Raw genomic sequence first — 14,405 nt, forward strand, 5'->3', positions numbered from 1 at the left:
ACGAAACGCCAGACCCCACCCTGGGGCAGACACGGGGTGGGGCAGGCGGGTGGTCATCAGGTGACTAGCGTTATCTAACTGCCTTTGGTTGGTCCCAGTTTTCCACTCCTGATTTGAACAACGTTTTCACCATGTTGGATAGCACCATCTTGCGATTATATTTAAAGACTGCAGTTTTTTTCTCTAATCCTAAAAGCAGAAACATAATCCTTATCTCGCTAATACTTTTTTACATCAAGAATCGTATTTTCACCCCTCCTATCTATATCTGCCAGACTACTTTAAAAACAATACCGGGCAAGTCTAAATATCTATTCTAGTCTTAAGCTAAATTTAGAAGAGATAAATCTTCATTTAGTCGTCTGAGAGCCGCTTGTATTTTAAAAACAATCATGTGATTTCTGTATACTTCTACGTCAGCAGAACGGAAGACAATGGCTGGTCACGTGATTGCCTACAACAAATAAAACAATTCCAGTCCAGGATTTAACTGTCCGAGTTAGCCGATGACAAAGGGTTGTGTTGCTGGACTTTTTTCTAAATGATCGGGAAAATCTAAACCGCTGATATAACCATTGTTACACACAATTGTTATATGCAACAGCTGTTTCACACAAAGGTTGTTATATTTAACAGTTTTTATGTTCAAAAGTTGTTATATTCAACAATTTTGATATTCAACAGTTTTGATATCCAACAGTTGTTATATTCAACAGTTGTTATATTCAACAGTTTTGATATCCAACAGTTGTTATATTCAACAGTTGTTATATTCAACAGTTTTGATATCCAACAGTTGTTATATTCAACAGTTGTTATATTCAACAGTTTTGATATCCAACAGTTGTTATATTCAACAGTTGTTATATTCAAAAGTAGTTGCATACAACAATTACTTCCAACATCTCAGTATAGAAACGCTACTTGTAAAAGTATGATATATTTCTCGCTGTCGTCTGTTTCATCGTTTGTCCTCACATCTGTAGCCACAGCACCCCCCCCCCCACCCCACCCCCACCACCCCCACCACCCCTGGGACCAATAGCTTTTCAATTTATCTTCTGTGGTGACCTTGTCTGGCAAAAAGGAAATGACGTGACGTCATTGTGTGTGAGCCCCAGAATGTTTTATTCTACAGCCAGTTGTGCAGATTTTCCAGGCATCTCTTCGAAGAAAGTCTACTGCCCCCCCCCCCCCCCCCGAACGAAATGGAATTTATATAGAAAATATATACTTTTAACAGTGTCCCCCCCCCCCCCGAAATTTCAATCCCCCCCCCCCCCAAAATTTCTAGTGTCCTCCCCCTAGAAGAAAAAAGTCTGAAAGAAACACTATTGTCCAGCTGAATATCTGATTGTACGAGAAGTAAGGTGTGGAGTGTGTATATCATCACCGCCATCTTCTCCGGTTTCTTTTCAAGACACTGGGCATATGAAGTAGATTTCATCTGTTTCGACTAAGATTATCCCCGGAATTGGCGCCTCACTGCTTGTTATTTAATTAAATAACCCGAGGTATAAATAGCCAACCTTCAAATTCTCATTAATCTAGGATGATTACTGTTTCCTTCTTTTTTTTAAATATAATTTAAGAAGTGTTAACCACTGCTTTGTAACTGAAAAAAATAATTCTAAAAGCGTACACAAGCTAATTGTATATTTGACAAAGAGAAGACATTGGGGAAAAACATGCAGGGGAGGGTGAAGAGCGGCAGCTTTTTAAATCCTTAACTAAAATATACAACGTAGTAGACTTCCGTTTCTATTTTGTGTGTCTGAAACATCTAGTTTATTACGTGCCATGTAAGCTAATACCTTATTAATTAGCTTCTGTGCTTACCCGCCTACGCTGGTAGGGTATCGGTTTAGACACGTTAATGAATCTTTAATTCGATACAGCCTCCGCAGCTTTTAGCCGCAATAAAAAAAAACCTCTGCTTTACGTAAACTCCCTTGTTTATTACTAGTACTCTCCCTTTATTTTTCCACGTCTCGTTGTCTCCCTTTATTTTTCTATTTCGTGTTGTCTCCCTTTAATATATATATATATATATATATATATATATATATATATATATATATATATATATATATATATATATATATATATATATATATATATATTTTTTTTTTTTTTTTTTTTTTGTTCAATTTTCAAGTGAGTTAAGTCAACTTCCTTAGACATCCATCAATGTAATCTGCCAGCGGCAACTCTGTTTAGTGAGGCAACGGGTGCCGTCAAACTGCCATTACAGGCAATACTTTAGGAAAATAACCGGCTCGCTGACATCGACGTCGGGAGATCTGATCTTATATAACCCGGGATCGAATCCCTGTCACTCAAGTGTCGTGTCACCTGCCGCACGGTAACATAGATTTAATTGCGTGCCAAGAAGTCGACATAAAGCAAATATCCCCCTACAGTGTGCAATCATAAAGTGTTACGTTGTGTAAAAGATACGAGAATCTCCAGTGTTTTGTGTTTATTCAACCGAAACGAGTCAGTTGTATTGTGTGGAATGATGTGACTCATGTGAGTATTGTATAACCTGAAGGTTGGTCTTGTAGTGGTGTGCTATGTAAGGTAAGGTGTTCGATAGAGCAGATAGGGGATTAGCTTCGGATTATTTTATTCTTATTGTTGACATGGCTGGGTGATTATGTTGACACGGCTGACTGAAGATTGTTTACAATTGTTGGCGAAACATATGGGTTCACAACTCTTTTAAGCAAGATACAACTCGTCATTTTATCTAACATTACGTTATTCCCACTTATTTGTTTTTAATATTACAGGTTTTTAATTACTCGTGTTAAATAGGGGGGGGGGGGTGTCTTGGAATGTGTATGTATATGGGGGTGCAGGTACTTGCAGTTGGGTAAAAGATGTCACATTTCGTGCACATGTAATACGATATGTTCTCGTGTTATATGTTATGTGACCGGGTCATACGATATATTAACACGAACCCTTCCGATGAATGTTTATGTTTTGCACATGGCCTCATAGTATGTTGTAAATTACAACCACTGTCGCATGTGTGTTGGTTGCTGAGACTTCCTCACTGTCTATAATAATCTCACAACTCAATTGTCTGTTAAAACCTCTTTTTTCTAACTACATCCCGTCGACGGATGTATAATGGCGGTAATTTAAAAGCAATCAACGGCTCCAACTATCAAGTCTACCACAGCCTCGTTCTAGTGACACAGGTTTAGCCAAGGTCGTTAACATCATAAGCAGATGACGTTCGTAAACTCTGAGGGTGGGGGACCTGTCCGCGGGGCTGGTTGTGGACGATATACAGCGCACTATTTGACCCCCGGGGGGTCGCGATCAAAGAGAACGGGGCCCGTGGCTGGCAGACACGTGCCGGGCAGGTTGCGCGTGCATGTGTCTGTGTGAGCACTGCTTGTCCAGGTCTGTGTTTGCTTGATAAACATGCACATAACCCGCCGGCTGGGAACTGGATTAGGGTGAGCTAACGGCTGTTGGGGGAGGGGGAGGGGGGAGGTTAGACTGGATATCTTGTGTCCAAAAACTGGGGGGACTTTCTGAGCGTCATGGAATCTTTCTCGGCCGTAGAAAGCGTTAAGTTCATTATCTGCGTATAAAACCGGCAAATTAGTTTCATTGCCATTTTTTAAATTTACCTTTTATTCATTTAGGCATTATTTTATATTCCTCTTACTTCTTTAATTCGACCATGCCATTAGCACGCAGTGTTTCTTTCAGACTTTATTCTCCTGGGGGGGGGGGGGGCACTTAAAACTGTTCGGATGGGGGGGGGGGGTGGGGCTGAATAAATTTTCCGGTAGAAAATACAATTATTTATAACTACTGTAGGAATACTGGGTATAAAACCACTGACTATATAAATATAACCACCAACCATAGAACTACTGACAAAAATACTGTTAAACCTATTAGTTGGGGCATAATAGATCCAGTATCGGACTATATCGGAAGTCATCGGCCAGTATCGGCCAGTATCGGCCAGTATCGGTCAGTATCGGCCAGTATCGGCCAGTATCGGTCAGTATCGGTCAGTATCGGCCAGTATCGGCCAGTATCGGCCAGTATCGGCCAGTATCGGCCAGTATGGGCCAGTATCGGCAAGTATCGGCCAGTATCGGCCAGCATCGGCCAGTATCGGTCAGTATCGGCCAGTATCGGACTATATCGGAAGTCATCGGCCAGTATCGGCCAGTATCGGCCAGTATCGGTCAGTATCGGCCAGTATCGGCCAGTATCGGTCAGTATCGGCCAGTATCGGCCAGTATCGGCCAGTATCGGCCAGTATCGGCCAGTATCGGCCAGTATGGGCCAGTATCGGCAAGTATCGGCCAGTATCGGCCAGCATCGGCCAGTATCGGTCAGTATCGGCCAGTATCGGACTATATCGGAAGTCATCGGCCAGTATCGGCCAGTATCGGCCAGTATCGGTCAGTATCGGCCAGTATCGGCCAGTATCGGCCAGTATCGGTCAGTATCGGCCAGTATCGGCCAGTATCGGCCAGTATCGGCCAGTATCGGCCAGTATGGGCCAGTATCGGCAAGTATCGGCCAGTATCGGCCAGCATCGGCCAGTATCGGTCAGTATCGGCCAGTATCGGACTATATCGGAAGTCATCGGCCAGTATCGGCCAGTATCGGTCAGTATCGGCCAGTATCGGCCAGTATCGGCCAGTATCGGCCAGTATCGGACTATATCGGAAGTCATCGGCCAGTATCGGCCAGTATCGGTCAGTATCGGCCAGTATCGGCCAGTATCGGCCAGTATGGGCCAGTATGGGCAAGTATCGGCCAGTATCGGTCAGTATCGGCCAGTATGGGCCAGTATCGGCCAGTATCGGCCAGTATGGGCCAGTATCGGCCAGTATCGGTCAGTATCGGCCAGTATCGGCCAGTATCGGCCAGTATCGGCCAGTATGGGCCAGTATGGGCAAGTATCGGCCAGTATCGGCCAGTATCGGCCAGTATTGGTCAGAATCGGCCAGAATCGGTCAGAATCGGCCCATTGTAAAAGTTTGTTCCATCAGACGTGCGTTTGACTGCTCACCCCAGCACGTGACCGGCAGGTTAAAAGCAATAATTAGTCGCCTCCCCGTCGTCACGAGTGATCAGTCTCGGATAAAGCCAGATTATCGCCCTTGTCCTCGCGTTATTCCCCCTGAATCACGGCACCAATTTTCTAGTCACATGTTGTGTGGCTTCACATGGGAATTAATTCATTTCCCTTTTGATCCACCCATCCACCAAATTAGTCTTTCAGTCCACCCATCCACCACACTAGTCTTTCAATCCACCCATCCACCAAATTAGTCTTTCAATCCACCCATCCACCAAACTAGTCTTTCAATCCACCCATCCACCAAATTAGTCTTTCAATCCACCCATCCACCAAACTAGTCTTTCAATCCACCCATCCATTAAATTAGTCTTTCAATCCACCCATCCACCAAACTAGTCTTTCAATCCACCCATCCATTAAATTAGTCTTTCAATCCACCCATACACCAAACTAGTCTTTCAATCCACCCATCCACCAAATTAGTCTTTCAGTCCACCCATCCACCAAATCAGTCTTTCAATCCACCCATCCACCAAATTAGTCTTTCAGTCTACCCATCCACCAAATCAGTCTTTCAATCCACCCATCCACCAAACTAGTCTTTCAGTCTACCCATCCACCAAATCAGTTTTTCAGTCCACCCATCCACCAAATCAGTTTTTCAGTCCACCCATCCACCTAATTCCTCTTATAATCCACCCATCCACCAAAGCTCATCATATCTACCACAGAACACTGTACCCTACTCATGAGATCATCGACCGATCAATTTGATAACTCGATTCAGTAAACCAATACCAACATTATGGTATGAACTTCACAACTTTCATCCTAAAATGTCTGTTTTTTCAAGTCGGCTTAGATTCGAGTATAACCAACAACCTCACGCGTAGTTTATATACTCATTCTGTCATTGTTTTATTTGTTCCTTTTACATTTAAAACTCGTTTTTTTTATTCACCCGTTGAAGGCAGAATTATGAAGCTAGGAAACTGGTTACCTTTTTTTTTCATTTAGTTAAAACAGTTGATCTTTCATGTTTTGTTTACTCGAATATAAATAATTTTTTCATCAACCGAATTTTAAATTAAACTTTCAAATGTAAATATTTAAATTAAATAACAGCGACGTAAAATTAAGTTACATCGTGAGGGTGGGGAGAGTGGGGGGTGGGGGTCTGACACTAACAAAGTTTGGGCACTCGAACAGCCCGGGGGTGATGTTTTGAGAAACGCCATCTGGGCTAGGCCTGTGTTTGGCGAGACAATAGCGCCACAACGACACCATCATTCGCCGGCTACGACTGCGAATCTGCCGGCTATGACCGTGAATCTGCCGGCTATGACCATGAATTTTAACTCTGCCTTAACCGGATCAGACCGGAATGGCTATTAATACCCCGGCAAGCAGCTCGCCATTGTGATGTCGTCAGTGTAACGATACTACAGCGGTCAAGTTGTCCAATTTGCCGGCCACTCCATGTCGGGGGGCTGTTTTGGTTGGAGTGCTGGGGTTGACGTTTGTGGTTGGCGGAGGTTGCATGACAGACAGTGTAGGCTAGTTCTAGACTAGTGCTACACATTTTGTATGAATTGACATTTGTGGTTGGAGTTGGTGCTTTGGAAATACAGTGTAGGCTAGTTCTAGACTAGATCTACAAATTTTGAATGACGTGACAATTGATGTTAGAGATGGTTGCGTGAAATGCCAAGAAGTGTAGTCTACATCTAGACTAGTTCTAAGAATGTCAGAAAACTTGTCATGTGTGGTTAGAGGTGGTTCTGTGTAACAAGAAGCCCATCTATACATACACCTGTACCATATACACAAGACGACATGGACCTATATTTGACAAAACATGGCGATTCTGGTTATATAATTCATCTCGTACTTATTCTGCAGAAACTGTACTTGGTATATATTTTTTTTAAAATATTAAATATTTTATGGAATTTGTAAACATTTTAAAATTCTAATTCAACACCATAAACCGTAATCCACCCATAAAATATATGCCTCCACCACACCGGCTGTTTGTTCAGTGTTGTAACCCAGGTCCGTATCAATTTAAACTATCTAACAACACCCTCTAAGGTAATTTTCAAACTTTAATTTCGTGACATTATTTTTTTTCCACCAACGTTTTTGTGTGTATTGATGCTACTTACAAAACTTGTTCGAAAATATTATTTTTTAAATGTACTCCGTAGCGTAGAGAGGGGGGGGGGGGTGCGGGGGGGGGGGGGACATATGTCCCCGGGCGCCGACCTTAGGGGGCGCCAAAATGGGTTGGAAAAAAAAATTGATAGGTTGAGGGGGGTGCAAATCGAAAGTTGAAAGTTTGAGGGGGGGGGTGCAAATCTAAATCTTGAGGGGGGGGGGTGCAAATCGAAAAGTTTGTCCCCGGGCGCCGGGAAGGGTCGCTACGCCTCTGAATGTGTACTACACTTAACATTCAAATGACAAGGTTTTTTTTTAACTTAAAAAAAACGATTGAATTACAGAAGTTTGGTTTTTAATTTGTTACGAGCATGATTTCTTAACGACCACAAAGGAACCCGCGTCCTTAACTTACCGTATCTAATCTAGAGGCTTAAGAATAAAAGTTTTTTTCAAGCCGCCATCTTGCCAGGGGTCAACTCAGGTCACCACGCGCACAAGGTAACACCGACAACAATCAGACGATACCAACATAATCGACTACTCTACGTGTAAAACGCCACAGCGAGGAAATCGATGCTTATTAACTAGAAATAAAAGCGCGGTAATCGATTCGAAAAACCCTCTTTTGTTCTCACCCAAGTAATCGATTAATTTCGTATCGTCCAAGCTGGGTATCGTTTTGTGAGGATAATAATGTTAATTATTAATGACATTCGATTAGTTTTTTTTTTATCTTGTAATTGGTAGATATTGATTTTGTCAAGAAAGATAATTACACATTCCAATGGGCTGCTTTAAATTTCTGTACGACTGATTAGGACATGGAATTTTCGCAATCAAGATAGATTTTAATGAGGATTTCTTCGATTACGATATGTCAGCTTTAGAAGAAAAACAGAAAGAAGTCCAAAAATAATCATTAAAGTTAGGTTTTCGTGAGATGAATTTCAATTTAAACTGACATCAAGTAGGTCCACTCAATCAAGCAGTTCTATAAGTCTCGATGTCAACTTTACATGAGGGTTTCTTGAGTTGGGTTTTGTTTAGTGGGGGATTGTTACGTGAAGGATAAAGGGAAAAAAACAAAGTAAACTTTGAGATCTGAAGGTTCTTAGGACAGATGAGGTAGAGGGGACCTATTTTGTGACTGTAAAAAGAAATTTATATAGTCAAGCTAGCTTCGTTGGCCCAACACTTAGTCAGGTACCCATTATAGCTGTTACCCAATTTAAAAGTTGTAAGAACCTTGTAAACATCTCCATTTGATTCCTCCCAATCTCCCAACAGCGAATACCTATGGTACACTATTAGAATACCTATGGCTACACTACTAGAATGCCTATGATTACACTATTAGAATGCCTATGGTTACACTATTAGAATGCCTATGGTTACACTATTAGAATGCCTATGGTTACACTATTAGAATGTCTATGGTTACACTATTAGAATGCCTATGGTTACACTATAAGAATATCTATGGTTACACTATTAGAATGCCTATGGTTAGACTATTAGAATGCCTATGGACACACTATTAGAATGCCTATGGTTACACTATTAGAATGCATATGCTTACACTATTAGAATGCCTATGGTACACTATTAGAATGCCTATGGTAACACCATTAGAATGCCTACAGTTACACTATTTGCTCTCCCATGTTACTGTGACCATTACAAATGTTAAACGAACATCTTCACAAACTCTCCAAATTTTAAACACCGTTTTGACTTAATGATCGGCTTTTAGTGGCCTGGACAAGGTAGTCGCATAAAGAAAACTTCGTGAGAAAAATGAACAGACGAAGAAAAACTGGTTTCTGAAGAATTATGAACTGATGAAGAAAACCTCTGGTTTCTGAAGAATTATGAACAGATGAAGAAAAACTCTGGTTTCTGTAGAATTATGAACAGATGAAAAAACTCTGGTTTCTGAAGAATCAAGAACGGGTCCTGAAACCAATCGATACTCGACAATCCTCGGGGTTTAGTTTTAAGTTTATTTTTTCCCCAAGAGCTCTTCAAACTTTGACGCTGCCGGGGAGTGACGTTTCGCGGGTTGAAACCAAGTTCACCGCCGGAACCGGAAGCCGGCCAATATCCAACGCGCCGGCAAGTCTGTGCGCCGTGTTTGCCGTGAACACAAGAGTTTCCTGGCCACATGGCCGAACACGTGTCCGTATTGTGACAGGCCACTCTAGGCTGACAGAGGCCCCGCAGACCCGGGAACCCCGTGGTAGCGAGATCTTGAGACCCACTGGGCCCCGTGTATCAAGTCGGTAGACGGAGGCTGGGGCCGAATGCCAATGAGCGAATTAGTCAATTTTAATGGCGGATTTGGTTGGTTGACTTCACAAAGCTGGACCCACATCAAAACACGGATTTAGTCTGACATGCATCAGACATGCATGAAACAATGCGCACTCTATACATACACACCATTCACACACACACTGTCCACACACAAACACCATTCACACACACACACTCCACACACATTAACCATTCACACACACACACCAAGCTCACACATACACACTCCACACACACTTACCCTTCGTTCACACAAACCACCCCCCTCACCCACCCACCCACATCCCATTACAAGAATGAGATGTTATTTTTTTGGGTTTGGTCCAACTTAAAATTTTGTTAAAATTAAAAAAAAAACAAGTGCAACATTTAAAATTCAAATCATGTTCGGCAACTCTGTTAAATCGCCCCTCTGATTACTTCTTTGTTATCTTTCCCTGTCTGTATTTTTCTTGGTGGTCGCTGGACTTTAACTCAAGTATCAGAAGGGTAGCGGGACTTCCCGAAAAGTATATTTGAACTGTTAAATCGCGAGACCTTGACAATGACGCGGGGAGTGGGGGAGGGGGGGGGAGGGGGGGGGTACAATCTTAATCTGTCCGAGTTAGGGGACAAGGGCGTTGGGGACTGGTCAAGCAGACATGCGCAGTGATGAGAATATTAATGAAGCTGTTGGTCAACAGCGGGCTTTTAAACTTGGTTAGTTGGGTGGGCGGCACCATACTGGTGGAGATTGGCGATGTTCAATCAAGGAGAGAAGGGATGGGGGGGAGGTCAAGTAAAAATTTGGGGGGAGGGGGTATGTTAGACTTACAATCTAGAGACTGCAGTGAAAGCTGTGTGTGGAGAGGGGTTGTTACTTCCACAGCAGCGAAATGAAAGTTATATTTGCCTTTTGCCCGAACAACGACGGTCGCTTGCATTATTCAGATTGGTCCCTCAGTGTCCGGCATCGACCGTTTTAATCAACGGTGACCGGCACTCACGGCTGTGCCGGCTCCCCGTGTTTTTCCTTGAGTGACCTGTCGTTGAACTCCTTTCTGTTTTTTTTTCTTTCACTGCTCTGTGTTTTCTACGGATTGACACTTAGGCTACGTACAGCTTTAGTAGAAGGAAATATGGTGGGTAGGGGGGGGGGGGGAGACAAGGGATTGATTGGAGAGTACGTTGATTGGAGGTGGGAGATGGACGCTACGTTGTGGGACGGAGAGTATTGACCGGATGTTATTAGCAAGAAAGTGAAAGGAGAAACAAAAATAAAAAGACTGTAAATAGTTTAGACTAGTGGGCTTTGAGCTATATAAATGTGAGAAAAAATGTTTTTTTTTTTTTGTTTTGAAACACAGTGATGCCATTAACCTTATATGATGTTTTAATTATTATTTTAAATTTAAAAATAGTTTGAAATGTATACATTTCTGTAACCATGGAGATTGATGTAATACTAAACTTTTTTTTTTAAACTACTAGAACACGCAAATCCTTTGATTGGTGCTAGAAATAGTGATGTGGGGTGGGTGGGGGGTGTTCTGTTGATGACTGGTTTAAAAATAACGAAGTGATTAGGAGATTAGTGGATGAATAAACGAGAAATTAAAAGGCTTGCTTTAGGGTAGGGAGGGGGTGGGTGTGGTGAGATGTTGTCAGGCAAGAGGGGGGGTTCATTCATTAACGGATTAGGAGATGCATAATCAGGCAATGGACGGGAGGCTAAACAAGGAAACAGGACCATAGGGGCAGTGTGGGAAACGGCTTTAGTTAATTCCAAATGACGAGGTTGTTCTAATGCACGAGGAAAAATGGCGATATCTTAATATAGCGCGCTAGCTCGGCAAACGGAAGTTAATTGGTGGGAGGGGCGGATTTGTTGACGTACATCTCTCGATCGGAAGTGACGTGTGTTTACGTTTTGTAAAGACCAGATGCCTTTAATGGCTCGACATTAGAGTTGGGGTTAATAATTTCTTTCAAACTTGAAAAATCGGTTTTAAAGTTTCCTCGTATTTTATTTAGCGTTTTAATGGAGTTAAATCTTCATGAATGTTTTTTTTTTATTTAAATTCAATTTTTTTAATGGACGAGAGATGAAAATGATTTTCAAAATGAGGTTTTTGAAAAGGTTGTCACAATATACGTGTATGTGTTGTGTACGTTGTGTGTATGTTGTGTGTATGTTGCGGGTATGTTGTGTGTATGTTGCGGGTATGTTGTGTGTATGCAGAGGCGTAGCGAGGGGGGGGGGCGGGGGTGCGGACCACACCGGGTGATACCATATAGGTGGGTGACACCAAGGCAAAAAAATAGCAAAATATATAGAGAAAAACTCGAGGAGGGGGGTGCAAATCGAAAACTTGAGGGGGGGGGGGTGCAAATCGAAAGTTTGAGGGGGGGGTACAAATCGAAAATTTGAAAGTTTGTCCCCGGGAAGGGTCGCTACGCCTCAGGGGGGGTGTCACCATTAATTGCCGCACCGGGTGACACCCGACCTCGCTACGCCACTGTGTGTATGTTGTGTGTATGTTGTGTGTATGTTGTGTGTATATTGTTTGTGTGTATGTTGTGTGTATATTGTTTGTGTGTATGGTGTGTGTATGTTGTGTGTATGTTGTGTGTATGTTGTGTGTATGTTGTGTGTATGTTGTGTCATCTGTGATGAACACTCTTACCCCCACCATTTATATAGATAGGTACGTGTTGTAGCTATACCTAAGTTTTATGTTGTAAGATATATACGTCGGTTATACGGCTATACATCATATATACCTGATAACTTGGTAATAAACTTAAGGTTTCGAGGTTGGTGTTGTTACACTTGGTCAGGTTCCAAGGTAAACCTAGATATTTTGAGTAGGTTTAAACCGTCGTACCAATTGAGAATCGTGTGTAGTGGATCATTCGATTTTAATCAGAGGTGGGAATATTGTATAGCTGTTTAGTAAAAAGTTATATTGTTCTGATTGATACATGTTATACTGTTCTGTATCTGATACTGGTCTATGTGGGATATTGTTTGCTTTATGGAAAACAGAAATCGTAATGGAGGGGGGGGGGGGGGGGTTGAAAGAACCATCTCTTTACCCATTTGAATTTTTTCTTTTACAGCAAATAATATCAGCCTTGACCTCATAGGTGGGTTTAGTGGGGTCACATCCGGGTCAGGCATGTAGAGACGAACACGGGCAATCGATGATCGATAACACGATCGGATCAGCCTTTCATCACACGACTATCCTTCCACTCTAGATGACATCAATACATCCCTCTCCGGTCACGATGACCCCTGGTCACTGCCGGCTGCCGGCACCACTCGGATTTAATCATGTCATAACCGGCTGAGCCGGCCATTGATCGGCGTATCTAGTGAGACAATATTGGCGATCGTTATGGCGAATTATTGATATGGCGCTTTAGGATCTTGACTCATGAAAGATTGATGACGCTAGGTGGCGCAGCTGTTGTGCCTATTTTAACCGATCTATTTTTAGATTGAATACAAACATAAATTACGACGTGTTTACTCAACCACTTGACGTAACTGTTTGCCTATTTCATCATAGCGCTGTGGGATTTACTGTGTTTTTTATCAATGAACTAAATGAGCGGAAACATATATCGAAAAACTGAACTAGGAAATTGTAGTAATCACACAACAGACTTAGACAATGCTATTGGAGAAACAATAAAGACAAAGCATAGTTGCTTTAAAAAAACATTAAGTTAGAGTGTAACAGAACTTTATTCTTTTTGTGTTACAAATATATTTTGTATTATTGCGCTAATTGCATGTCATGTTTTGCTGAGATCATATGTCTTTTAAGTGATATTCTATTTATAGCACATATCTATCACACATAACATTCATATATTATTCCTGTATTATCTGTCAACAAATTTATTACACATATATATGTAACTGCTGGAGTGACCCTATCACATATCATAATGTACTGTCCGCGTCATGATTCCCTTGTTGCCCCTATCCCATGACGCCCACTTTGTATTGCTACAATCTAAAGCTCAAGTCTTATCCCTACCACGTGACTCCCGTCTTGCCCCTATCATCTGACCCTAACGCCTTACCCCCTCACCTGACCCTCACGTCCTGTCCCCATCACGTGACTCCCGTAACATTCTCCTCCTATCTCCCCAGGTAAAGACGAGCGCGCCTGGAGCATGTACATCGACGAGAAGCGCAGCTGGTTCATGCACATGGACGAACACACGAACCGCACGGACGGGGGGATCCGGTGCGGCAGTACGGTGGGGGTCCTGCTAGACCTGACCCAGCACACCCTCAGCTACTACGTCGACGACGTCCCCCACGGGCCCATCGCCTTCACCAACCTCCACGGCGTCTTCTTCCCCGCTGTCAGCATCAACCGTGACGTGCAGGTGACCCTCAGGTCTGGCCTGGTGCCGCCCGTGGACAGCGGCAGTGAGGCTGAGTACTAGTGAACTCTACAACACGGCTATGTGAGGCTGAGTACTAGTGACTGGTACACCTTGACTCTGGACAGTGAGGCTGAGTACTAGTGACCTCTACAACACGGCTGTGGGCAGTGAGGCTGAATACTAGTGACCTACAACACGGCTGTGAGCAGTGAGTGAGTACTAGTGACCTACAACACGGCTATGTGAGGCTGAGTATTAGTGACCGGTACTCCTTGACTGTGAACAGTAAGGCCCTGAACTAGTGACCTTGGCTGATATCTCTCTATCAACATGAAACAGAGAAAGTAACATATACTTGTATTATTATGACATCTGTTTTGTAAACAGACTTACACAGCGATCTCATAAAATATATGTCATTAAGAATTTAAAACCCCCACTAGCTTTATAGAACGAGCAG

At 42.7% G+C, this 14,405-nt stretch overlaps 1 protein-coding gene across 1 annotated transcript in view; it reads left to right on the forward strand.

The window, feature by feature from the left end:
- Positions 1 to 14,005, forward strand: part of LOC131944749 (E3 ubiquitin-protein ligase TRIM9) — a 198,590-nt gene extending 184,585 nt beyond the window's left edge. Inside the window, exon 9 of the mRNA XM_059305552.1 lies at positions 13,704 to 14,005. Within this exon, the coding sequence (XP_059161535.1) occupies positions 13,704 to 14,005 (302 nt within the window). The remainder of the gene's footprint in view (positions 1 to 13,703) is intronic.
- Positions 14,006 to 14,405: the final 400 nt, after the last annotated feature.

The sequence above is a fragment of the Physella acuta genome, unplaced genomic scaffold (genome assembly GCF_028476545.2).
Source record: "Physella acuta isolate Inbredline_101_S28 unplaced genomic scaffold, ASM2847654v3 ptg000507l, whole genome shotgun sequence".
NCBI lineage: Eukaryota > Metazoa > Mollusca > Gastropoda > Physidae > Physella > Physella acuta.